At 42.3% G+C, this 27,008-nt stretch overlaps 1 protein-coding gene across 1 annotated transcript in view; it reads right to left on the bottom strand.

Moving 5' to 3' along the window:
* The window catches only part of shroom3 (shroom family member 3), a 63,015-nt gene that overhangs the window by 29,004 nt on the left and 7,003 nt on the right, over positions 1-27,008 (bottom strand). Inside the window, exons 2-3 of the mRNA XM_069169009.1 lie at positions 22,954-23,108; positions 7,928-8,122 (exon numbers count right to left, since the gene is read on the bottom strand). Of these exons, the coding sequence (XP_069025110.1) occupies positions 7,928-8,122; positions 22,954-23,108 (350 nt within the window). The remainder of the gene's footprint in view (positions 1-7,927; positions 8,123-22,953; positions 23,109-27,008) is intronic.

Genomic DNA, 27,008 nt, shown 5'->3' on the forward strand with positions numbered 1-27,008 from the left:
GCTTCCTGCGATAAAACGCTTCCAGCAGCTCCATCGCCCTCGATTGAAAGTCCCCTTTAATCCGGTATCGTGTCGACGACTCTCTCTTCGGCCCTTCTCTACTTTTCTGGTGTCTTCTGTTACAGAGTCCTTGAAGATTTCATGTCTTCACTCTTCTGTGTTTCTTCGAGAGAACATGAAGAAAACTTGTTTTCCTCTTCTTAACTTCTCTCGTACATGTTTTATAAAACTTCCTCCACCTTTGTCGAGCACTGATATCTTTACTTCTTCTGTCACACCTTTCTCTGTACTTTCACCTGTTAATCTAAAAACCTTGCTTTCCTCTCCAATCTACAAATTAAATCCTCTTTTCAGTCCAAAAAAAAAGTTCCAACACTGCCACCAAATTCCTGGATTTATCCATCCAGTGAAATCTCCCTCCTCTCCCGATCTGGTCAGGTCTGCCTCTTGGCTGCAGCTCCAGTGTGCGGCCGGCGGGCCGGGCCGGGTCGAGTCGTGATGTGTTGGCCCCCCGGCCCCCAGCTCGTTAAGCAAATGAAGCAATTAAGCGTCATTAGGCTGTCATACGATAAAAGCATGAAGTAAACATCCTCGGCACGGCTCAGTCTGGACGGTGGCTGTTGATGTGGTGTGTGAGATGGAGGGAGGAGGGAGGAGAGAGGAGGGAGGAGAGAGGAGGGAGGAGGGAGGAGGGAAGAGAGAGAAGGAGGGGGGGCCAGTAGCAAGAAAGAAAGGGAGGGAGGATGGAGGCAGATAAGTCTGGGTGGGGATGCTGAGGAATGAAGCCGCGACAGGACTGATAGAGAGATGGAAGAAGAAGGGAAATACCGGGACAGATAAAGAAAGGGAGGAAGAACGCTCCTGTTTTACACTTTAGGACGCAAGCAATAACAAGTGTAAAGGTGAGGTAGAGGAGGGTGAGGAGGAGGAGGTAGAGGAGGGTGGAGGAGGAAGAGGAGGAGGAGGAGGGAGGACAGATAAACAGAAGCAGAGAGAGAGAGTTGTTGAGAAGCAGCAGAAATGGATTTTGCAGCCGCGGGCAGGAAGACGTCTCATGATGCAGCATGTGGTCCAAACAATGACCTGATTATTATTGACTGTTAGATTATCACTGTGAGAAGGACCGGAGTCCAAGAACACAGGAAGACACGCTGATTCTGATTAGGGATCACTGATTAGAGCCATGTTACATATTAGTGAAGTGAGTCATCAAGTGAAATTAGCTGACAACCGTTTTAACCTGCGAGCAGGTCGCTCTCCCACTTTAGTCCAGAACAGAAACTCTGCAACTATCGTATGACTGAGATTACAGTCATGAATGTTTCCCAGACGATGAATCCTACTGACTTTGGTGTTCCCCTGACTGCTGCTGTCTATGTAGGTCACAACCACAGACTGGATATAAAAGTGTTCGTAGCTTCAGGTCTGTAAAATGGTTCTGATCCAGAAGTGTCTTCAGCTGCGATACCAGCGAGTGCCACTAGAGGTCGGCTCCAAAAAGCCTCCGGCTCCATAGACTCCCATTCAACTTCTCTCATCAAATCCAAAGTGAATAAAATGTGTCCATCAGTTATCTCGGTGTTGTTAGCTAAAGTCACTCCTTCTTATTAGTTTTCTGGAGGTCCATCTGAAAATAATCCCTCATTCATTAGAAAAGAAGATTCAAGAAGACCTGTTTTTGGGGGCGTGTCTGTTTGATTGACAGGCCTGTGGTGCAGTCAGGTTACAGCTATCGGTGGGCGGGACGTAGTATCGTCAGGTTTCCGATCAGATCGGTCAGATCCACCGCTGGCTCCTCCCCCAGCTCGTCCAAATATGGTCACTTCCTGCTCCAAACCGCTCCGAACTAACAAGATGGTGATGGACAGAATCTGAACTTGAGGATTCATAACGTTCACAAACCAACGATGACATCACTGATGGTTGATGACATCACTGTTCGTCATAACTAATGGCACACGCACACATTGATCTGGTACCAATTCAGTGTCTCCATTTATCCTCCAGGAAATCCTGCAGTTTCCGTATGAATCATTAAGCCTCCATTTCTTGGACCCCTCAAACCTCATCAAAGGCTTGAGGTGAGTTCCTGGGACCCTTCGGTCTACAGTAGTTTGTGACCGACCTCTCACATCAGAAACAAGTGGAGCTGTAGGAAGTTAAATCTAAAGGTACTCAGCTGAGTGAAAGCTCTTCCCAGCCCTCCAGCAGGAGGCTGTCATGGGAATATCGCATCCAGCAGGTCTATGTGTTGAATAAACATGAATTAAACAGCATCTAAAGCTCTTATTTTGACAGCTGATGTAGTCCTTGTTACTATATTCCAGTCACAGACGGTCTGTTCTGGAAACATACGCAGCTTTTAGGAGCTTTTAGGAGCTTTTATCTCCACGGTTCTCTAAGTTCAATAAATACATAAAAAAAGACCAGAACTAAAATATTTCTGTGATGTGCAGCAGGATTATTATCACAGGAAGTGATTGATTACACATTTATTACTTGATCAAGTAGTGGTAAAAAAAATTAAATTAAATTTTTCTGTTTTGACTTGCATTTTTTTCTAATTCACACAATTTTACTCTAAAAACACATTTTAAACTCCACAAATTACATCAACATTTTTAAGAAAATCCGATGCAAAATCAAACATTTTGGATTTTTGAATGCAACAATCACAAAAAAACTTGCAGGGACTGGCCAATATCTCAGTTAAATAAGAACCCACACACACTCACACAAAAATGTCGCCGTGTTACATTCAGGTTGCTGAAACATGAACACACCTCATCAATTACAGATAATAACTATATAAACCACTAATCACTGTCACCCAGTTCTCTGTGTGTCTTTGTGTATGTTTAAAATAATCTCCGGTCAACAACGCAGCACATTGTTCTGCAGGATACTGACAGCAAATAAAAGCATCAACAATAATCATCACCGGGTTCAAAGCCCGGTCTGACTGAGGGAAAGCCTCATTTCTGAGGTCCTGGTTCAGGTCGGGGTCGGGCATCGGTCAGTTTGGGTGAAGGCGGCCAAAATAATAGGAAGTCAATGCAATTTATCCTCACAAGGATAGCTGCACAAACTTTGTGTGTGTTTGTGTATACAGGGTGTGTCTGTCTGAACAAGGACCTTATCTGTTGCCGTGGGAAACTGCTCTAGTCCACAATAATCATCTTTCTGATCTGCCCGGGAACCAAAGTTGGAGAGAGAAGTGGCAAAAAGTGTGGATCCAAAGAACACACATTAACTGTGTGTGTGTTTTTAGTGTGTCAAAACATACGAGTGAAACAGTGTGTATGTGTGTTTGATGTACTTCTATTACTTCTGCTACTAGTCTCTGATTGGCTGGCAGGTGTTAGTTAAAATCACAGACTGGATGTAAAAGAGTTTGTAGCTTGACGCTGAAAAATGGTTCCGATGCGGAAGAGCATTAAGCTGCAATACCAGCGAGTGCCACTAGAGGTCGGCTCCAAAAAGCCTCCGGCTCCATAGACTCCCATTCAACTTCTCTCATCAAATCCAAAGTGAATCAAATGTGTCCATCAGTTATCTCGGTGTTGTTAGCTAAAGTCACTCTTTCTTGGCCTGTCAGTCAAACAGACACGCCCCCAAAAACAGGTGTTCTTGAATCTTCTTTTCTAATGAATGAGGGATTATTTTCAGATGGACCTCCAGAAAACTAATAAGAAGGAGTGACTTTAGCTAACAACACCGAGATAACTGATGGAGAACACTTTCCTAAACGTGATAAACAACAGAGTCCACAAACCAAAAGTCTAAACATGACTGGACGCTGCAGCGAAGCCTCCAATTGATTGACAGGTTAATACAGGGACTGACCAGGCGGCACTGTTTGTCCTATGTGTGTGTGTGTGTGTGTGTGTGTGTGTGTGTGTGTGTGTGTGTGTGTGTGTGGAAGGGAGTTTGCTTGTATTGCAGTAGTGTGCGTGTACTTTGCACAGCGATGCGATGATGTCGTTTCAGAAAAATGTGGTGATTCAACTAAAGAAACATCTGAAGAGGAAAGAGGAGTGAAGTGGAAAGGAGAGGAAGGAAAGATGGTAGGAGAGAAGAAGGAAAGGAAGGAGAAGAAGGAAAGGAAAGATGGTAGGAGAGATGGAGGAGAAGAGAGAGGAGCAGGTGGAGTGAAAGAAGCTGTGTTTATAAATCAGTCTTTCTGTCCTCTCCAGATTACCACCCAGCCTCATGGGGCTCTGATGGCCCACTTCCTGTTTTTGGATGACCAATAGAAGACAGGCATTGCCTCGCCCCCCCTCCACTCAGCAGTATCTGATAACCCCCCAGAGCCCAGGGAATTGTGGGAGAATGGAGTCACTCTGCCTGTTTATGTGAATCTATGAGACCAACGGTTGAGGACATTTTAATCACAGAAAACCCGTTGTTGTTCACGGACACTCAGCTGACTTTGAAACTGCAGGAAGCTGGTGTGTCAGCCTTTCACAATAAGAGCATTACACATGTGTCTCAACATATTTCAACTACTGTTTTAGTCACGTTAGCGCCCCTTTGAGGCTGCGATGTTCTTTACACACACACACGTTGATGTGCATTCAGGTTTAAGTCCACATTAGAACATAAACACACGCAAACAAACACACACACACACACACACACACACACACACACACACACGTCCTGGGCCTGACCTCCATATTAGGATGAAACTGGCTGCAGCCAAATGTCAGTATTTATAGACTCTGTGTGTGTGTGTGTGTGTGTGTGTGTGTGTGTGTGTGTGTATGTGTGTGTGTGTGTGTGTGTGTGTGTGTCCAGCTACTTTTCAATAGCAAATACATTTTCTAGGAAACATAACGCCGCTTGATTACAATTCTTCTTCTTGGTTGCCCTTAGTGAACTCGCTGCTCTAATAAATATTTATACGAAAAAGCTCAAATACACGTTTACTTGAAAGAGGTCACTTTCCGTGAGTTACGACCCGACTACATTTTAGCATTTTGGTACGTAAGCTCATTGTTTTGGATTGTGGGCCTGCAAACTTTAATGCTTTGGTTGATTCTCTCGGCTCTCATCGGTCTCATTTTTGGCCACATGAGGGAGCTGTTTTCACCGTACTCCATCTGCCCAGGACCAAACAGCACAAAGTCACCAGCTGATACACTAAAAAAAATATTGATCTGCTAAGTAGCAATAGTTCTGAGAACAGTAGTTGGTGGAGAACAAAAAAAGAGCTGAAAGGAAAGATAAGATAAGATAAAATAAGACTTTATTAATACCACAGTGGGGAAATGTAGTTGTCACAGCAGCGTAACAATACAGGTAAGAAAAAGATAAGTACACAGAAAGAAAGAAATTACAAATACGCATACAATAAAAAAAAAAAGAACAGAACAAAAGGAATTTTTTTTTTTAAATATACAAAAATAAAATAAAGATGGACTATAATATAAACGATATTGGACTGACATTGATCAGGTGGACACATACCCTCCAATCTGATGATAATGCTGCTGAATGGCTGCAGGACGTGTAAATCAGTAACTGTCTGTTTGCCAGAACATATTAAACACAGTAATACATGCTAAAAACAGCAGGTTTAAAGGTTGCTGCTGGACGAGACCTCTGCAGAGGAGTGTTTCCTACAATATTAAGATTGTTAGTGTTAAACTTTGTTGCGCCAAAACCTCCAAGTTTTCACCATCAAGGGAAGTAAATATTAAACATTATAGTTCAACAGCAACGCAAACCCCTGAAGACACTGGATCAGTGTCAGAAAGGTAGGCCGAGTAAATCTGGGTCAGTGGGACAGATGAGGCACTTCAACCTGGTTTTAGTCTCTTCAGTTCAATCTCACTTTGTTAGAAGTTGTTTTGGTCACAAAGGTTGAATTTCCAGAAAAAAACACGAACAAAATGATGCACATGACGTGAACATGATGAGATGAACAACAGTCAGACAACCTCATTTAAAGATCACGTTGTCTTAAAAAAAAGTAAAGTTGTACAGAGCTTCAGTGATGCAGCTGATGAAGATGCAGAAAATGCTAGTAGCTGGTTACCATGGCAACTCCATGCAAACCACTTTTGTTTTCCTGTTGATAACGGTTTGTCCCCTCAGCGACAAATCAAACACACAGAGGAAGCGCAGACAGGAAATCCTCGCACCACGAGCAGAGACCTCCTCAGCTGACAGTAGCGAGCCCGTCACTCATCCGACATCACTTCCTGTTTGAACCCGCCGGGCGTCCGACCGACCGACGTTCAGAAAAATAAAGAGAACTTACGGACGCTGAAAACAACTGTCATCAAATGCCGGACGGGAAATCCCCGTCAGAGACAGAAAGACTGCAACCACAGACACACGCGCCGTCTTCTTTCCTCTTCTTAATGTCTCTGGTTTAAAAACGCTCCTGATGTATAACAACACACTGAACATCTTCTAAGTCTCGCCCCTTAGTTACTGTTGCTACGGCTGTCGAGGGTTTCGTTCTTGCTTGGCTAACATGACGTGTCGGGAAGGAACGACTCCCGTGTATCATGCAACGTGTTTGCAATTAAAGTACAAAATAAATGTATTTATTATCAGTTACAGTTACTGAGAAAAAATATGAAATCAAATTGCAGAGTATAATTTTAAATGTTGGTGTTTACAAATCCAAAAGGATTCTTTCAAAAGATGCCCTGCGTCCCAGTATCCATATTAACATACTATTTAGTACGCCAGTAAAATATTTAATATGTCTCAATATTTTCAACATGAGATGCCACAAAGTACCAGGATGTTCCACTACATCCGGTCGTATTCTGCAGTCTGCAGCTCAGCGTGATACTCTGGATGTTACCCACAATCCTCTGCAGCAGAAGATAGGTCACATCAACAGTGGTGGCGCTAAAGCTCCGCCCACAAAAGGAAGAAGGAGGAGAAGAAGAGGCGTTAAAAAGAAGCGTACTCATTCCTTTCTCTTTTTACTTCAAATGTCGGGGGTCAAAGTTCAACGTGCATTTCTATGATGAAGTATTACGTCCCAGTTGTTTACATACTACATGCAACAGGACGTACTTTTTAAAGGGAGCTGCAGTATGTACTGAAAGTACAAATAAATAGTATGTGATTCCCAACAGTGCTCACATGTCCTGTTGCAGTAAAAGACAAATGCAGCCAAAAACCATCAGACAACAACAACAACAACAACCTCACTGGACTTCATCAGATGTAACCGGACAGCTCAGAGCTGGTTGGATGTTTCATCTCTGGCTGAGTTTTTAATGTGTCATCTTAAAAATAAATCTCCATGCTAGAGGAAGGTGAGCGTCCTCAGCAGCTGCTGCTTCACATCTGGATCCTACATACAAGCAGCAAGAGGTCAGCGTCATGTACTACAACAGAAGAGACTTTTAATGTGTTCATGTGTTCGGTGAACAAAACACTGCTGCAGATACCAAGTTCAGCAGCTGCGGTCTAAATGAGCCCAAATCCAAATCCAGCAGGACCGAACAGATGAGATCAACCTTCACTTTGTACCGGCAGTCAGGACAGAACCGGACGGATGGACTCGGGGTGAAGGCTGGGTTACAGGAAGCACACTAGTCAGACAAACATCAGATCAAACTGAACCCGACTCTTTAAATCATTTAAATATAGACGGTTTCTCTGACTACTAAAACATCCAAAGCTTCACTGGCCTGATGGTCCAACGTGTTGCTGAGAAAGGACCGGACAACTGCTGTTGGATGGATGTGTGCACTGATTCTGGTTCTGGTTCTGGTTCTGACTCTGACTCTGACTCTGGTTCTGGTTCTGGTTCTGACTCTGGTTCTGGTTCTGGTTCTGACTCTGACTCTGGTTCTGGTTCTGGTTCTGACTCTGGTTCTGGTTCTGGTTCTGACTCTGGTTCTGGTTCTGGTTCTGACTGCGATGCAGGAGGGACTCAACCGTCTCATACCTGTTTCTGATGCGCAGTTGAACTGCTGAACATGGTCGGCTTTCATTGGATGACGGGAGCGTTGGTTGTTGTGGAGGCGGTGGTGGAAAAGAAAGAGGAGGAGGAGGAAAAGGAGGAGGAGGAGGAGGAAGAGGAAGAGCAGGGAGGGAGGCAGGTGAAGTCACGGACTCCTCGATGTATCCGGGATCAAACTCCCTGCGGAGAGAGACAGGTAAAGTAAAAACGTTATTGTGAAGAGCTCCTGCCAGATGTTTCTACACTCATTCATATATAATAACACACACAGCAAATCCTCTTCCACATGAGGATGAAATACATTCTCAGATAAAAGCGGACAATTAAATGAGGACTGAGTCAGAACAAACCAAAGCCGGTCCCTGATGCATGCTGGGTAATAAACAGTTAGAAGAGACAGTTGAAAAAATTTCCCCTCGGGGATTAATAAAGTAAATACCATACCATACCAAGAGGTGGAATTAGCTGAGTCGTATCATTCTCACCACTTTTCATTCACAAATTATTTCCATCCCTTCTTCTTCGCTGGGCTTTTTGATTTCTGTTAAGTGACTGTCAACAAAACTTGACACTTCCTCCACTTTTCACAATAAAAGCCTTTCAGAGAAGGGAAGAGTCTGTCTCAATTAGTGTGTAACAGTGCGTTCATACTAACAAGTACGGAAACATGCCGCATACGATGAGCTAATGATGAAATAACAGTATGGAGCTCCTCAAAGTTCACCATCATGGCTCCAAAGGAGAAAGGAAGGAAACACAAACCTGTTATCTAACTGTGACTACTGAGGAAGCTGCTACAAATAAAACCTGCACACGTCCACACAAAGTGTTTATTTTTCACCAAGTGAAAAACACATAATTTTTAGTAAGATGACAATAATAAAGGTGGCAGACATGCAGTGAGTTATTTGAGACAAAACTACCCGACTGAAATTCATGCTCTCCCAGACTAGATGTAAAAGTGTTCGTAGCTTCAGGTCTGTAAAATGGTTCTGATCCAGAAGTGTCTTAAGCTGCAATACCACCGAGTGCCACTAGAGGTCGGCTCCAAAAAGCCTCCGGCTCCATAGACTCCCATTCAACTTCTCTCATCAAATCCAAAGTGAATAAAATGTGTCCATCAGTTATCTCGGTGTTGTTAGCTAAAGTCACTCCTTCTTATTAGTTTTCTGGAGGTCCATCTGAAAATAATCCCTCATTCATTAGAAAAGAAGATTCAAGAAGACCTGTTTTTGGGGGCGTGTCTGTTTGATTGACAGGCCTGTGGTGCAGTCAGGTTACAGCTATCGGTGGGCGGGACGTAGTATCGTCAGGTTTCCAATCAGATCCACCGTGAGGTAAACAGACGGTCTCCAGATGGATCTTCAAAAAATTTAAATAAACCAGGTCACTGATCTACAACCACACCTGGAGAATCACCACATGACTACCATAATAAGCCGTCAGGTCAAACAGGACAGTCTGCATGACTCCTCCCTCTTCTGATGACATCACAGTCACTATTTAGTCATTTATAATTCAAACGCTCTTCACCATAGCGGCTGACGGGGCGTGGTCAGTACGCTGCAGGTCAAAGGTCAGGGTCAGTTGTGGTATTAATAACAGTGAGGAGGTCAAAGTTCAAAGGTCATAAGATTGTGGACAGTTTGTGTATTCTTGTGTGTCCTTTTGTTGTTCGGACAAAGGGAACAAAGAAAGTGACTTTCTCTTTTAATATGTGGGCCGGTGAATCACACACACACACACACACACACACACAAACACACACACACACACACACACACAAGGTAGTTAAACAGGTCCATTTGGATGACTGTCCACTGACTGTTTATTTCTGGTATCAGTCAGGTGGAGGGCAAGGTTAGCCTAGCTTAGCACAAAGAATGGAAACAGAGGGAAACTGTTAGCGCAGCCTCGTCAGAAGGGAAAACACATTCATGACCTCTCCGAACTGTCCGATTTACATGTGGAAATAAAAATGTAGAAAAGAGCCTGACAGTTGGCAGGAGACGAGAACCAAACGTCCAGTTTAAAACTGTGAATCAAGTCCGTTTGGATTTTTGGATCAGTTAGTATGAACTGTAGTGCAGTGACGTGTTGATCTATTCCTGACGGCAGCGATGAAGCTTTCTGAAAATGATGAGGCTCAGTGTGACTTTCTGAAGGATGTATTTACTTTTGTAAATTGATATAAAAGTTGAAATAACTTCAGTGCAGTGTTTCGGTTTGTGATGATCCTGCAGACTCGTGAATCTGTGACTTGGACTGACTTCCTGGACACACACACACACACACACACACACACACACACACACACACACACACACACACGCACACTGATTGAGGGTTGACGTCATTTCGTTGTGCTACCTTCTTCTTCTTTGGTTTAATGGCAAATGAGTGGAGAATTAGCGCCACCAGCTGTTCCTCTCGGGGCGTCGACTTTCGATGAGCATCTGTCTGATCCGCCCGGATCAGCTGACTCTCGCGCTGACCTCATCACGTCGACATTTCTCAGTAATGAGGCCTTCGGTCTGTTTGTGTTTCCGTCTGTTCAGTGAAACAGTTACAGAATAAACAGGAGGATTCATGTTTTTATTGACTAAATCACAGCAGGCTGTATTAACTGTGTCTGCAGGCTGCAGCACAAAGTAGGAAATGACAACAAAGAACACACAACGGACAAAAAGAAGCCGTTTAACAACATTTACCCGCGACAGAAATCAAGGACGGGAGATAAACGCTCCCGGTGGGAAATGAAGACGAGCCGAGGACGGACAGCCTTCAGGCTCCTGGAGATGCTCTTCTAGACTTCAACCTCATCTTACCTGCCAATCACTTTCTTCCTCATCTCCTCCTCATCCTGTTCGTGTTTACTGTGGTTACACACAACGAAACCAAACAGCACAACGAGGAGTTTAATTCAAACCAAAGAGCTTTCAATTTCAACACTTCAGGAGCAACGGAGCCTCGTTTCAAAGACCAACACTTCACATCTGCATCATCACGGCCCGAAGTCACTCTGAGCTGACGGCGTTTAACCTCTGCAGGACAGTAAAGGATCAGATCAGGGAAACACCACGGGCATCATATGGTTGTTTTATGACATGAATACTGTTGTCTTCAGAGAACAAACAGCTCCGTGTTCAACTGAAGTCACAAACGTTTCCTGCTTCCACCTTTAAACCTTCAACCCTCTTACACAGACAATAAATACACAACGACACACACACACAAAGAAACACACCCACTCTGACCTGAGGACATTCCTCTGCTACACATCCAAAACAGACTGCACACACACACGCACGCACACACACACACACACACACATACACACACACACACACACACACACACACACACACATACACACACACACACACACACACACACATACACACACACACACACACACACACACACACACACAGACACACACACACACACACACACACACAGACACACACACACACACACACACACACACACACACACACACACACACACACACACACACAGGTGCACAGATAAAGGCCCATTAAGGTGAAACCTGTCGAGCTGGTCGGAGGAATGTGCTGCAGCCACAAACACCCTAAAATCACTACAACAGGAGGAACCGTGTTGTCATATTCCACTTTCCATCTCTCTCTCACACACACACACACACACACACACACACACACACACACACACACACACACACACACACACACACACACACACACACACACACACACAGACACACACACACACACACACACACACACACACACACACACACACACACACACACACACACACACACACACACAGACAGAGTTCAACAGATTTCAGGAGGTTCTTCTGTCAGTCAGAGTTTAACTTCCAACTGTTTTTCCAAACATTGTTCCGAAAGTTTTGCTCCACAATATGAAAACACTTTAGATTAAATATTTGATTTGGTTGTTAACTTGTTGTATAATCATGATATTACACTGGAGGGTGTTTTAACGTCATTATTGGTACAACAGTGATGCGTTCAGGACTTAATTACATTAAAACACACCCTCAGTGTAATATTGCTCAAAAACTAACGCTGAGCATGTTCAGGACTTTATTACCAGAAACAGAAAAGTAGATGGCAAACTGGCGGTGGAGAGCGCAGGCATGCAGTCGCTGCGATGGAGGCTGGCGGCCGGTGGAGTCTCTCACACACCCAGCTGTTGTTGTCTGTCTGGATGAGCAGCCGGAGCTCAGCGGAGCGAGAAGGAGGAGGTCCATCACTCACTGCTCCGACACACTCTCAACTCTCTGTCCTCTTATTTGTGGCACATTCCCGACACTTACTCTTCATATTCTTATTTGGTTATGAAATACTTTCACAGGCATACGACCTATCATGTGTAATTATAACACGGCTATATATTTAAATACTGGATGTACTATAATTCTGTCTGTAAGGAAACTGCAACAAGCTGATGCTCTTTAAATGCCCTTTTTTTGAATGATTACACATTATGTATAAAAATGTCTTTTTGTTTCTATGTCTGCACGGCTTTGAAAGTTCACTCAGATTTCCTGAGTTCTCCCGAACTTTGACGTAACAGAGACTGAGTGGAGCATGATGTCCCCTGACCACAGCGCTGGTGTGCCTGATAGACGGTGAACACAACACAGGCCCAGAGACACTGTAGGTGTACTGAGTAGGAGCTCAACAGGATGTTCAGCACTGGTGGTCATAATGTAGTTGAAAGCTCTGAATACAAACCCGGTGCTGACCGGAGCTGATTTCACCGCGTGAGTATTGGTCCGACCCACAGACTGGATATAAAACTATATAAAACCAGACTGGATATAAAAGAGTTCGTAGCTTCAGGTCTGTAAAATGGTTCTGATCCAGAAGTGTCTTCAGCTGCAATACCACCGAGTGCCACTAGAGGTCGGCTCCAAAAAGCCTCCGGCTCCATAGACTCCCATTCAACTCTGTTCTCATTCAAGTGAGAGGGATGTGCAGACCACCTAAAAAAACACCTCACCTGTACCATCACCCAAAAATATTCCCAAACCAAACTCCTCCCTCTCAGATCAGCTGTCTGTTTAGCTGCTGCTGATGTCACTACGATACGTCACGTTAAAGCATCTCTGTGTCCGTTTAAAAGAAAAAGAAGCAAATGTTTACGACAGCATTGAATTATTCCACCTACAGTCGTACATCTATACCTTCATACCTGCAATGCTGATTTAAAAAAAGATATAATTACTATTCTGAATCCATCATATTTTTTTTTTTACTGTCGCAAATTTGCAACGCTGACGGTATGAACAGTTTTGATGCAAAAATTATTCACCAGCTAGTATTTGCATTTTTGTCTCATGTATTTGTTTCGTCTTCTTTAAATTGGCTTTTATTTGAACTAAAGCAAACTTCTTAAAAGATGTGACACTTACTCGCAGAAGGTTTACCGTAACTGGTCCTCCAGGAAATCCTGCGATCGCAAAAATTAACGCAAATTCAAGAAAACTCCACAATATTTGGGGGATTTTGCAATTTCTTTTAATTCTGACGATTTTTCCGCTAAAAATGTGGTCATCAGAATCTGAGCTGAAAGTATTGACGACATAAAGAAAATCTTTTCAAACTAAACTCTCTTTATTAACAACAATAACTCCTCATTTCCAACCAGAAAGTCTCTGCTCCTGTTTTCATCTCTAAATAAAACTCTGTTCACGGAGGAAACCAGAACAAGAGGAGAAACAGGAAGTGACGGGGTTTGTGGGAAATGTGTTCTTCACATTAAAATGATGATTAAATGTTTGCGATCAAAGGAAGTGATTCCATATTACTGGATGTTAAATGAGTTTTCTCCACACGTCCAGTTGTCAGAGACGTCTCTTTGTTTGTTTCATCCAGCAGGTCTATGTGTTGAATGAACATGAATTAAACAGCATCTAAAGCTCTTATTTTGAAAGGCTGATGTAGTCCTTGTTTCTAGATTCCAGTCACAGACGGTCTGTTCTGGAAACATACACAGCTTTTAGGACCTTTTAGGAACTTTTAGGACCTTTTAGGAACTTTTATCTCCACGGTTCTCTAAGTTCAATAAATACCTAAAAAATTAGAACTAAAATATGTCTGTGATGTGCAGCAGGATTATTATCACAGGAAGAGATTACAGATTTATTACTTTATCAGGTAGTGCTCGACTTTCAATTTTTTAAATTCCTGCAATTTTACACACTCACTCACTTAAAACTCACAAATTACTTCAAAATTTTTGAAAAAATCCGCTGCAAAATCAAACATTTTTGATCGCTACAATCACAACTCAATGAAATACTGGAGGGACTGATTGACCTTTGTAGGTTAGAACATTTTAAAGTGTTGTCATTAAACCGAAAGAGGCTCTTTGTCCACCAGAAGAGTTGTTTCTTCTGATAAAAGTGTCCATATGGATCCTCACAAAGTCACCGTGCTCACAGAACTGCATCCACTATACTGTCAACACACACACACACACACACACACACACACACACACACACACATACATCTACACATACATATACACACACACACATACATCTACACATACATACACACACACACACATACATCTACACATACATATACACACACACACATACATCTACACATACATATACACACACGCATACATCTACACATACATATACACACACACACACACACACACACACACACATATACGCACACACACACATACATATACACACACACAGACACATACATACACACATACAGACACACACACACACACACACACACACACACATATACGCACACACACACATACATACATACACACATACAGACACACACACACACACACACACACACACACACATATATACGCACACACACACATACATACATACACACACACACACACACACACACACACACACACACACACACACAGGGGTTACCTAGGAGACCGTGTTGAGGCGGTTCGACCCTGTAATGACTTTCCTCCGGTTCTTTTTTTGAGAAGAGAAACTCAAACATTCATTCAGCTCGATTACGTCAAGCAGCAACAAAAGAGTGAACAGACGGAGAGTCAGTGGAGATGAATGGAAGAAGACAAAGAGAGAAAAGGAAACACCTACAGACAACTACACAACCTGCAAGCAGACAAAGTCCTCGGATTCCTTCTGGCCTCCTTTTGTCACAAGAACATTTCCAAACGCAAACAACCTGCTTTCATTTCATCTCCTTTTAAAGTGTGTGTGACTTTCGAAGAGACCTGTTCACGTAAGAAGTGTTATAAATTCATAATTATTCCTTGTTCGTACAGTCATTAAAAGATAAATAAATAACTAAGATACGATAACTTTAAATGTTGATTTAGAAATGTCGTAATCCTTAATGTGGGGTCGTAATGTCACGTACAGTAACGGGTCACATGACCAACTTTAACTTAACGGACCGTGACAAGAGAAGAATAAATGACCCTGAGCTAATATTACTCTGCACTTTAGATTATTTGGTCCACTGAAGAAAGAAACATGTGACGTCACCGGCTGCCACTCATCACATCACCAACATCACAACCACATCTAGAGAGGTCAGAGGTCACAGCACCTTCACAACAGAAACCAGTTTATACGTCCATGATCTGACATACAAGCTCGTCCGTCCTCTGTTCTCCTCTACTGCACCAACACAGTGTGTTTGAGCCAAACAATGACTCACAATAGAAACAACATCGAACTTTATCAAGCTAAGCTAACTTGGCTTCCATATGCAAGTTTCATCTCAGTGACCCCAAATCAGACCTTTAATCTATACATGTGGTTTAATACAAACATCTGGACCTCCACAGGCTGGAGAATAATCCTCAATCCCAATGTGTTGTTTTTGAAAGAAGCTTATTACAACCACAGACTGGATATAAAAGAGTTCGTAGCTTCCAGGTCTGAAAAATGAGAAGTGTCTTCAGCTGCAATACCAGCGAGTGCCACTAGAGGTCGGCTCCAAAAAGCCTCCGGCTCCATAGACTCCCATTCAACTTCTCTCATCAAATCCAAAGTGAATAAAATGTGTCCATCAGTTATCTCGGTGTTGTTAGCTAAAGTCACTCCTTCTTATTAGTTTTCTGGAGGTCCATCTGAAAATAATCCCTCATTCATTAGAAAAGAAGATTCAAGAAGACCTGTTTTTGGGGGCGTGTCTGTTTGATTGACAGGCCTGTGGTGCAGTCAGGTTACAGCTATTGGTGGGCGGGACGTAGTATCGTCAGGTTTCCAATCAGATCGGTCAGATTCACCGCTGGCTCCTCCCCCAGCTCGTCCAAATATGGTTACTTCCTGCTCCAAACCGCTCCGAATGAGCAAGATGGTGACGGACAGAATCTGAACTGGAGGATTCATAACAAACCAACGATGACGTCACTGATGGTTGATGACATCACTGCTGGTTGATGATTGATTAGAACCCATCGTTACTTACTTCTTGTTGTTAAACGACCTTAAACGTTCATGTCAGGCAAAAATTCCACAAAGAAAAATATATTAATGTTCAAGAGATAGCGCCCTCTAGTGGTTAAGTAAGATGGAAGTAAAGGAGGAAAACAGGTGACGTTATTAAACCACAAAGTGGGTGTATGGAGGAGGTTGGGGTGGATGGAGGGCCGTTCCACAGCCTCAACGGCATCTTTATTATTGTCACCTTAACGTTGGACAAAGGTCCTCGAACCTTCACAGAGAACTTAATCCAAACTAAACCGGGATCTTCCGCAACACATGACCAAGGTGTTTTCGTGCCAAGACGTAACCGATCCGTCACCGCAGCGTTCTCACACCATGAAAGGGTTCGTTATTTATTTCTCAACTGTTAGGACTGGATGACATCACTTGCCTGTGCCTTCCAAAACCTTTACAACTCATAAATAAATCAGTTCAATTGTTAATGATTACAATTAGTTTAGGTTTCGGCACAAAAGCCTCCTTTATCCTCAGAGAAAGATCCGTGTTTGGGTTTCATTAAGTTATTGTTAAGGTTCGAGGACCTTTGTCGTCATGGTATCGTTAAATACATAATTAGTACCCATCGATCTCAACCTCCTTCCTCAACGGAGCCGCTTCAGTCCCGTGAGTCTTATGGAACCAAAGGTCACTGACATTTCAATAAAAACACGTGATTTGGTTACGAGTTAAACAAATCAAATAAACCTACTGAGATAATAGAGAATGATCGATTGAGAAAATAAAGAAATGAGCTGCACGTGTTGGAGAAATAAATGTTTATAAAGACAGAGGAAGTGAAGCGATGTTGTAAATTTGACTATCTGGTGTTCATGTCTGAATCTTTGGCAGGACAGAAAGGACTGAATAATTCCAAGATGATGAGTTTTGCATTCTGTCTGAGTCACAAACAATTCAAAACAAAGCACATGCAAAGCAGTGAGTCCAGTGAAGAGAAGGAGGAGACGGCCACCAAACCTGCTTGACCAAATACTGACTGACTGACTGACTGACTGCAGCGTGTTCACACAGAGGACGCTGACAGGATCATGTGACAGGAGAATGTTATTTCTGAATGAATCAACTTGGGCTTCATTCCTGCTCGATTTCCTCGGTTTCTCTCTGTCTTTACCGCACTTTGCAGGATTTATGATTTACAGGAAAAAATACCACGAAATAATAAAATAAGAGTTACAAAAACATGTGTAACTCAGGAACCGATGAAACGTGTAACCGTTACTCATGAGAGTTATATCTTCCCCCTCTGTGGACTAGTGCATCATCACCTAAAACTAAAAGTCATTGTATGTCCATAACCCGTGAATGAGCTCTTCATATCTACATATGAAGGTGCTCCCCTTCCACTTCCTAAACTGACAAGCAATACTATAAACACTGCTAAATATGATGGTGGCACCTGAAGCCGCCTCCTGTCAGGTGTTTCTTTGTTTTTGGCATGAAGGAAAATAAAACTCTTCATGTGTAAAGTTACACCACTGAAGTGCAGACTGCTGTTAGAGCGGATTAGAAGACAAAACACACAGAAAACAGCTGCAAGGTGCACTACAGGTAATGAAGACAGACACACACACACACACACACACACACACACACACACACACACACACACACACACACACACCACAGCACAGGTGAGCGTTGATAATCTTACCACACTCATGAGGAAAGTGTCCGGTATCAATTACCTGGGAACACACTCTACCCTCCCCACCCCCCACCCCCACCCCCACCCCACACACACACACACACACACTTTATCCACCACACACACATATACAATACAAAAGTTCATTAAGAAAAAAAAAACATTTTATCTTGATGGAAGTTGCTGCAGAGAAGCTCCAGAGTGTAAAAGGTGGATGTTTCACACACACACACACACACACACACACACACACACACACACACACACACACACACACACACACACACACACACACACACACACACACACACATTCAACCCGACACACAGGATATCTGCACAACCAGCACAGTTTCAAGGTAGACAACAAAGATCAGTTTCACACATTAGTGTTTAGTTGACCTTTGACCTTTTGGGTATGTTAGACCATTGTGTGACAATTTGGTATTTAGTGTGATAATAGTGTGTAATTATTGTTGAGCTGTGTGTTTTGTGAGGCCACTAAAATCGGATCCTTGAGTCCAAGTCTGTCCACAGTCTGTTTGATGTAGTCAGATGCAAATGGTCATCGCACGCTGACTTCCTGTTGGCTCCCCAGCACACGTAAATGGGAATAAATACAACAATCAATGCCACTTCGAGACCTTCTAGAAAGTAATGGACCGAATAAATGAAATTATGATGATAAAGAGTGACGAGAAAGATTTCTAACCCTAAGGATTCATGCTCCAGAACCAGCGGCTCCAATGATTGTTTATGGGAACATATATTTTCGCAGAAGTTAATAATATGATCTGATCGCTTCGTAGCGCAGTACATTTCCTGGGTTTTGTTTAGGTCATTGTTTTAGGGCCCAATCATAAACATAACACACGAATCACATTACAACACCAACAATGTCAGTCAGACGCCTTCATTTTCTTTTTCTTGGTAACAATAAATATTAACAACATATTTACCATATAAGGCCAGCAGAATCAGATATTTCATATATGCACACAGTATTTTATAGAGACTGAAGGTAATGAAGGGGAAATATGTGTGAAATGTCCATTGTGCTGGGCCAAACATACTGCACTCAAAACAAACAGCCTGCAGGAGGTTTAATTCAGCCAAGCCCAACAACCTGAACAGAGGTCACCTGATGAAGCCTGTTGGCTGAATGCTTTTGTTAAATGTTGTCTGACAATCTCCTGAGGTCACAGAAAATTAAGAAATCACGAAGAAGAAACTAAACAGGTAAGAAAAGAAGTCAGATGACAACATTTAGATAGACTTGATATTAATATGCTGTGTAATTTTAAATCACAATGTATTTCTTGTTGTAGTAAATCTTTACTTAAAAAATTATTCAAAATTAGTTTCATTTCTATTTTCATACAAGCAAAAAAAACTAAAAATCCACACAAGCACACAAACACACTTACAGGTCTGACGAGCCGCTCCTCAGAAAACACGCGACTTTGTTTTCAGCAGGTCGCCGTACACTAATGGTTCTCCTCCTCCTGTGTGCCTCTACGTCTCTGTTTTCAACCAATCAGGGCTCAGCTGAATGCACCAATCAGAGAGAAGCTAAGGTAGGCATGGAGGAGAGGGAGTCGGATGGACGGACGGACGGGTGTAGTGAGCGAGGCAGTGTGCGACAGGTGTGTTTGGCACCTTTTGTCTCACTCACACAGAGGATGGAGGAGACAGACAGACAGACAGACAGACAGACAGACACACACACACACACACACACACACACACACACACACACACACACACACACACACACACACACACACACACACACAAAACCAACTGTAAAAGCAGCTAACACCTGCTAAAGTCACACACACACTTTTATAATTGCTGAATCGAGGACTCACACACACACACACACACACAAACACACACACATATAAACAAAGACTTTGGTCTTGTGAGGCAATAACCATCAGTTCAGCTCAATAAATGTTTATGATCCCTGAAGGGCTGCAGGAGGAGAGCTGATGGTGAAAATGTGGCTCGCAAAAACAAAATTGTAAAAAAATACACAATTAACTCTAAAGCAGCCGATTTACATGTTTCTATGTTGCATCTGTAGTTGTAGTGTAGGAGTTATATTGGGAACCGCGCAGGCCGGTGCTACAATTTTGGTGTAGTGACCAAACCACATTACTACCACTTCCACACTCATCACACTGTTGAAGCACTCCGGCCCAACGAGCATTTTCCTCAAACAATCACTGCACGAGGAGGCTGTAAACTGATGAAGGCATTTTTATGAGCATTAAAAATAAAACCTAAAATTGTCTCTTTTTTTAAAAGATCAGATTATGATCTATTCAGTACAAAAACATTTGGGAAGTCTAGAAGAAAGAACACAGATTTCTATTAGTTTCATATATTTCATATACTGCAGACAGAATCATAACATAAACCTAAAGTGTGGTTTCATTTTATGGGAGATAAAAGGGAAAGTGTGAGACAATAACAACGTTGATAAGAAGAGTGAATTTAGCGAATGACACCAAAATGACTTGGTTTAGTATTAGAGAAGTTAACATTTTCAGAAAGTCTATTGAAACCAACCATCAACCATCAGTGACAAAAACAGGTCTTTTTGAATCTTCTTTTCTAATGAATGAGGGATTATTTTCAGATGGACCTCCAGAAAACTAATAAGAAGGAGTGACTTTAGCTAACAACACCGAGATAACTGATGGACACATTTTATTCACTTTGGATTTGATGAGAGAAGTTGAATGGGAGTCTATGGAGCCGGAGGCTTTTGGGAGCCGACCTCTAGTGGCACTCGCTGGTATTGCAGCTGAAGACACTTCTGGATCGGAACCATTTTACAGACCTGAAGCTACGAACTCTTTTATATCCAGTTTGAGGTTGAAGCCAGAGATTTAGGAGTCAGCTCCTAGTTGCCATCGCTGGTATTCAGGCACCTCAGCATGGACTTCACTTTTCAGACACGGAGCCTACGTTCATTTTTATACACAGTTTATGCACATCAACTCCCCACAAATGCAGCAATTTAATCCCATTCACTTCCTGAAAGAGCACATACCAAATACGACGTCGTGACTACGTCTGTCTGAGCGTGAAGCGACACAACAATAATAGACAGTAGTTACACATTTTTTTTATAATACACAGAAAGAAGAACAGCATCCAGAGCTTTGAACAGTCCTCTCCTGATGACCAGTAATCCTAAAACAACACGACAGCACCAAAGTGAATGTGGCTCAGCGTGCAGAGTTTGACCTGCTGTACAGTTGACTGCACACGGCCACAGCAACCAAACCAAGGTCCAGCGTTCACACCTCCGAGTCTGCCTCAGTCCGAGCCCGGTAGATAAGAACTCCAGAACACCAGAACCCAACAGAACATACTGAACGACCATGTTCTTCCAGAAAAAAAAAAAAAAAAAAAAAAAAACAGACCTGTGTGCAGTTGACCTTTCACGGTTCCCCATCAGATCCCCAGATCCCTCCAGGAAGTAGACCGGACCAAAACGCTCACCACCGCTGTCTCCACGCCACGCCTTCCCACAATGCCATGTGTGCCTCTACACCTGTCCCTCTGTGTGTGTGTGTGTGTGTGTGTGCGTGTGTGTGTGTGTGTGTGTGTGTGTGTGTGTGTGTGTGTCTAAAGTCTAAAGTCCTGCATTGTGTTCTGCCTCTCACGCGTCCTCCAGTAAATAAAAGCTGCAGTAGCAACAGAAGCCTCACTCCCAGTCACACCCCAAACCCAAATACATACCTGCCAACGCAGCGGCCCACGGAGAGAGACGCTGGGTGACAGGCCACGCCGTCCGGCAGCCATGCTGGACATCTCCAAGTCTCCAATTAACTCTTTAACCATTGATATCGTTTCTCAATTAAACCACGTGTGTCTGCGGCGACTGAAAACTGGTCAGACTCGCTAGCAGAGTGTCGAACATCACCAAGAATATCCATCCTAACAACCTTTTAAATTTAATAAACTCCAAGCGTGGTCACAACCATAACTAAAACGAATGAAAAATACTACTGGAATTAAAAATGCGAGTATCAACAATACATATAGGAAAATAGTATAATAGTGACAAACAGCAGCAGAGTGTTAATATTTGATAACAGTCACTTTAAAAAAATTATTTTGTTGAACAGGTAACAGATCTGACCGTCAGAGATTATACCAGCTGACTGGGAGGAAGCAAGGCAGCGAGGAGGGAGGAAAGGAAGTGAGGAAGTGTAGGTCCATGTCTACTACTGTCCACATCCTGCAGCATCACACAATCCCCCGAGAGAGATGAGGTAACAACCACAGGGAATACTTTATCAGAGGAGCGTGAAATTATAAAATAAAGAAACTATGATTGACATTTAGCTTTGCTACCCAACCTGGACCTGTTGGGTCCCAGCAGGCTCATCAGGGTTCAGGTTGGTTCAGGCTGCTGGTGTCGAATCATTTACTGTGTTGAAGCTGTTGTACTTGTGTACTGACCCTGAATATTCTGAGTGCATCAGTGTGTTCACACTGTCAGTACAGAAGAATCAGTGTTTATTGACTGTGTTAAACAGAGGACACAAAAACATGTTGATTTCTGGGTAAAATAATTAAAGCTGCATCTGTTGGAGGGTGATGTGGTCACATGATGACGTCATTTCCTGTCAGTGTGATTTAAAACAACATGACTCTGTTAAAACTACAGTCAGAGTTCTGGCATGGAAAATTAGTGTTAGTTAGTGGACTGATGGAAGGACGTCATCTGGTGCTACACACACACACACACACACACACACACACACACACACACACACACACACACACACACACACACACACACACACACACACACACACACACACACGGTGCCTGTACCTGCGGATGGTGAGCTGCAGAGTCTTGTACGATCCTTTGACCAGAGCGATGGCCTCCTGTCGGTATCCAGTCAGCTCCACATCGTTGATGATGACGATCTCGTCCCTGACCAGCAGAGGCTTCTCCAGATTGTCCGCCTTGCCGCCTTCTTCTACCTGCACGCACAAAACACACAACACCTGGTGTCAGATTTACAGAGAGCTGTGTGTGTGGGCTCCTGGTGACCTCCAATATCTACGAGGTCTTTGTGCTGAACTGAACATGTGGTGGAGCCACGGCCTCCCTGTACAGGACAGGGATGGAAAAAGAAGGGTCACTTTGTCTGTCTCTGTTTCTTTGTAGTTTTTTTTTCCTCTAGTTGTAAATTTCCGATCACAGTTCACCAATCGTACCAGTCGGACCGTCGAGATTCAAATTTCTCTGACGCAAAGCACTCCTTTTTAAAACCCCAAATACAAGAGCAGTAAAGGAAGACGTGTCTGTTTGCATGGTAATGTAACATTATGAGCTATTTGTGATGATAGAGTTTGGTTGGAGAGGTCGACTTTGTGTCCTTCAGCAGAGCTTCTATTGAGTCTGTTTGTTGCAGACAAATAATGCAAATCTTAAGGAATTCCAAGTTCCCACAAATATTGTGAAGACTGGTTGAATATGCATTCATTATTGGGAACACAACATTACAATTTACTGCACTAACACTTACTAATGCACTGAAACAACTGTTGTGTTTTAGTACAAGAACTGCCTGTTAAGTGATATGAGGTTCTTTGAAGAAATATAGCTTTCATTTATGTCTTTCATAAATTCTCCCCACTTAGTCTGAACATGGTAAAGTTTCCCATCATCACCTTCCTCCAGCATCAGTCACACAATATGAGTTATTATAATTATTGTATATTTGTTTTAAAATCAGTCAGCTGGAGATAATTTCCAACCAAATCATGAAACAAACAATAATTAAATACAAAACTGCAGCTGATGAAATTAATGCTGTAGTTTAGAAGGTAAAGTCGCTGGTCAGGAGCTAAAAACCTTAAGCTTGTTTACCTCGCTATGTTTAAAACAAGTCTCTGACTCAACTCATTTTAAACTATACACATGCAGTCTTAAACAGCCTTAGATAGCCTTAGATGGTCTTAGATAACCTTAGATGGTCTTATATGGTCTTAGACAGTGTTAGACAGTCTTAGACAGTCTTAGATAGCCTTAGATAGTCTTAGACAGCCTTAGATAGTCTTAGACAGTATTAGACAGTTTTAGATAGTCTTAGATAGTCTTAGATAGTCTTAGACAGTCTTAGACAGTCTTATATAGTCTTAGACCGTCTTAGACAGTCTTAGATAGCCTTAGATAGTCTTAGGCAGCCTTAAATAGCCATAGATGGTCTTAGACAGTCTTAGATAGCCATAGATGGTCTTAGATGGTCTTAGACTGTCTTAGATAGTCTTAGGTAGCCGTAGACAGTATTAGATAGTCTTAGACAGTCTTAGATGGCCATAGATGGTATTAGATGGTCTTAGACAGTCTTAGATAGCCATGGATTGTCTTAGACGGTCTTAGACAGTCTTAGATAGCCTTATATAGTCTTAGACAGTCTTAGATAGTCTTAGACAGCCTTATATAGTCTTAGACAGTCTTAGACAGTCTTAGATAGCCATAGATGGTCTTAGATGGTCTTAGACAGTCTTATATAGTCTTAGACAGTCTTAGACAGTCTAGACAGTCTTAGATAGCCTTAGATAGTCTTAGGCAGCCTTAAATAGCCATAGACGGTCTTAGACAGCCTTAGATAGTCTTAGACAGTCTTAGATAGCCATAGATGGTCTTAGATGGTCTTAGACAGTCTTAGATAGTCTTAGATAGCCGTAGACAGTCTTAGATAGTCTTAGACAGTCTTAGATGGCCATAGATGGTCTTAGATGGTCTTAGACAGTCTTAGATAGCCATGGATTGTCTTAGACGGTCTTAGACAGTCTTAGATAGTCTTAGACAGTCTTAGATAGCCATAGATGGTCTTAGATGGTCTTAGACAGTCTTAGATAGTCTTAGATAGCCTTAGATAGTCTTAGATAGTCTTAGACAGTCTTAGATAGCCATAGATAGTCTTAGGCAGCCTTAAATAGCCATAGATTGTCTTAGATAGTTTTAGACAGTCTTAGATAGTCTTAGACAGCCTTATATAGTCTTAGACAGTCTTAGACAGTCTTAGACAGTCTTAGATAGCCATAAATGGTCTTAGATGGTCTTAGACAGTCTTAGATAGTCGTAGATAGTCTTAGACAGTCTTAGGTAGCCTTAGATAGCCATAAATGGTTTTTATATAGTCTTAGACAGCCTTAGATAGTCTTAGACAGTCTTAGACAGTCTTAGATAGTTTTAGACAGTATTAGATAGTCTTAGACAGTATTAGATAGCCATATATGGTCTTATATGGTCTTAGACAGTCTTAGATGGTCTTAGACAGTCTTAGATAGTCTTAGATAGTCTTAGATAGGCATAGATAGTCTTAGACGGTCTTACATACTCTTAGACAGCCTTATATAGTCTTAGACAGTCTTAGGTTAGGTTAGGTAGTTACTTTATTAATCCCCGAGGGGAATTTTTTTTCTTAGATAGTCTTAGACAGTCTTAGATAGTCTTAGATAGCCATAGATAGTCTTAGATAGTCTTAGATGGTCTTAGATAGTCTTAGATAGCCGTAGATAGTCTTAGACAGTCTTAGACAGTCTTAGATAGTCTTAGATAGCCGTAGATAGTCTTAGATAGTCTTCGATGGTCTTAGATAGTCTTAGACAGTCTTAGGCAGTCTTAGGCAGTCTTAGATAGCAATAGATAGTCTTAGACAGTCTTAGATAGTCTTAGATAGCCGTAGATAGTCTTAGACAGTATTAGAAAAGTCTTAGACAGTCTTAGACAGTCTTAGATAGTCTTAGATAGCCATAGATGGTCTTAGATAGTGTTAAACAGTCTTAGACAGTCTTAGATAGCAATAGATAGTCTTAGATAGCCATAGATAGTCTTAAGACAGTCTTAGATAGCCATAGATAGTCTTAGACAGTCTTAGAAAAGTCTTAGACAGTCTTAGACAGTCTTAGATAGCCATCGATGGTCTTAGACAGTCTTAGATAGCCTTAGATAGTCTTAGGTACTTTAGATAGCCGTAGACAGTCTTAGGTAGCCTTAGATAGTCTTAGCTAGCAGTAACAGTAACGATGGGGACCAGACAGACTACAGTGATACCTACACATACATATTTTATCAAAATTAAGTAAACATTAACCTCCATTTCAGTAAAAATCATGACGACAACTACAAACTCTAATTTTCTCCATGTTGGTGGAAGTGATGGTGATTCTGTCTCACACAGACATACTGTCCATATCAACATGTCAAAATGTCAGCATGACCTGACTGCTTTATCACTGCTGACCATGAGGCCTCTTAGCAGCCTGTCAGGGTGTGCTACAGTATCTGTGTGTGTGTGTGTGTGTGTGTGTGTGTGTGTGTGTGTGTGTGTGTGTGTGTGTGTGTGTGTGTGTGTGTGTGTGTCGTGTGTGTGTGTGTGTGTGCGTGTGTGTGTGAGTGTCCTCGTTAAGGTCACATTGTTTTGCTTTCTCGCTCAGTGTGAAATGAACTCAACCGAACCCTGAGCTAGTTTTCAAAATGTTTCTGCTCAGAACGAATGTGCAGATGTTTGCAGTGGATTAATTAATTAATTTAAATAAGATGATAATAATAAAATAAGATATTATGTTGTGCAGCTCTGATTCTCATTTAGTGCAGTGAACTCAATTAAGCTGAGACTAAAGTTGAGCCTTAGTTGGTTCTAATTCGGATTAGGAAAGAACATGCTGATGTTAATGCATTGCAATGAGAATACGATGTGACTGTTCAGAGCAGCCTGGTTCACATGTGGATCAGATCTCCGTTGTAAATGACATCTGTACAGTTTGGCCACATTATTAAGAAAACAAAGCACCCAACCAGTTGTAAAGTCACGTCCTCTTCTTATCTCAGACTGTTTGTCGAAAAGCAACAGATGAGTTCCTCTCCAA

This window comes from Embiotoca jacksoni, unplaced genomic scaffold (genome assembly GCF_022577435.1).
Source record: "Embiotoca jacksoni isolate LCO1_2020_lvr unplaced genomic scaffold, fEmbJac1.0.p SCAF_42, whole genome shotgun sequence".
NCBI classification, from domain to species: domain Eukaryota; kingdom Metazoa; phylum Chordata; class Actinopteri; family Embiotocidae; genus Embiotoca; species Embiotoca jacksoni.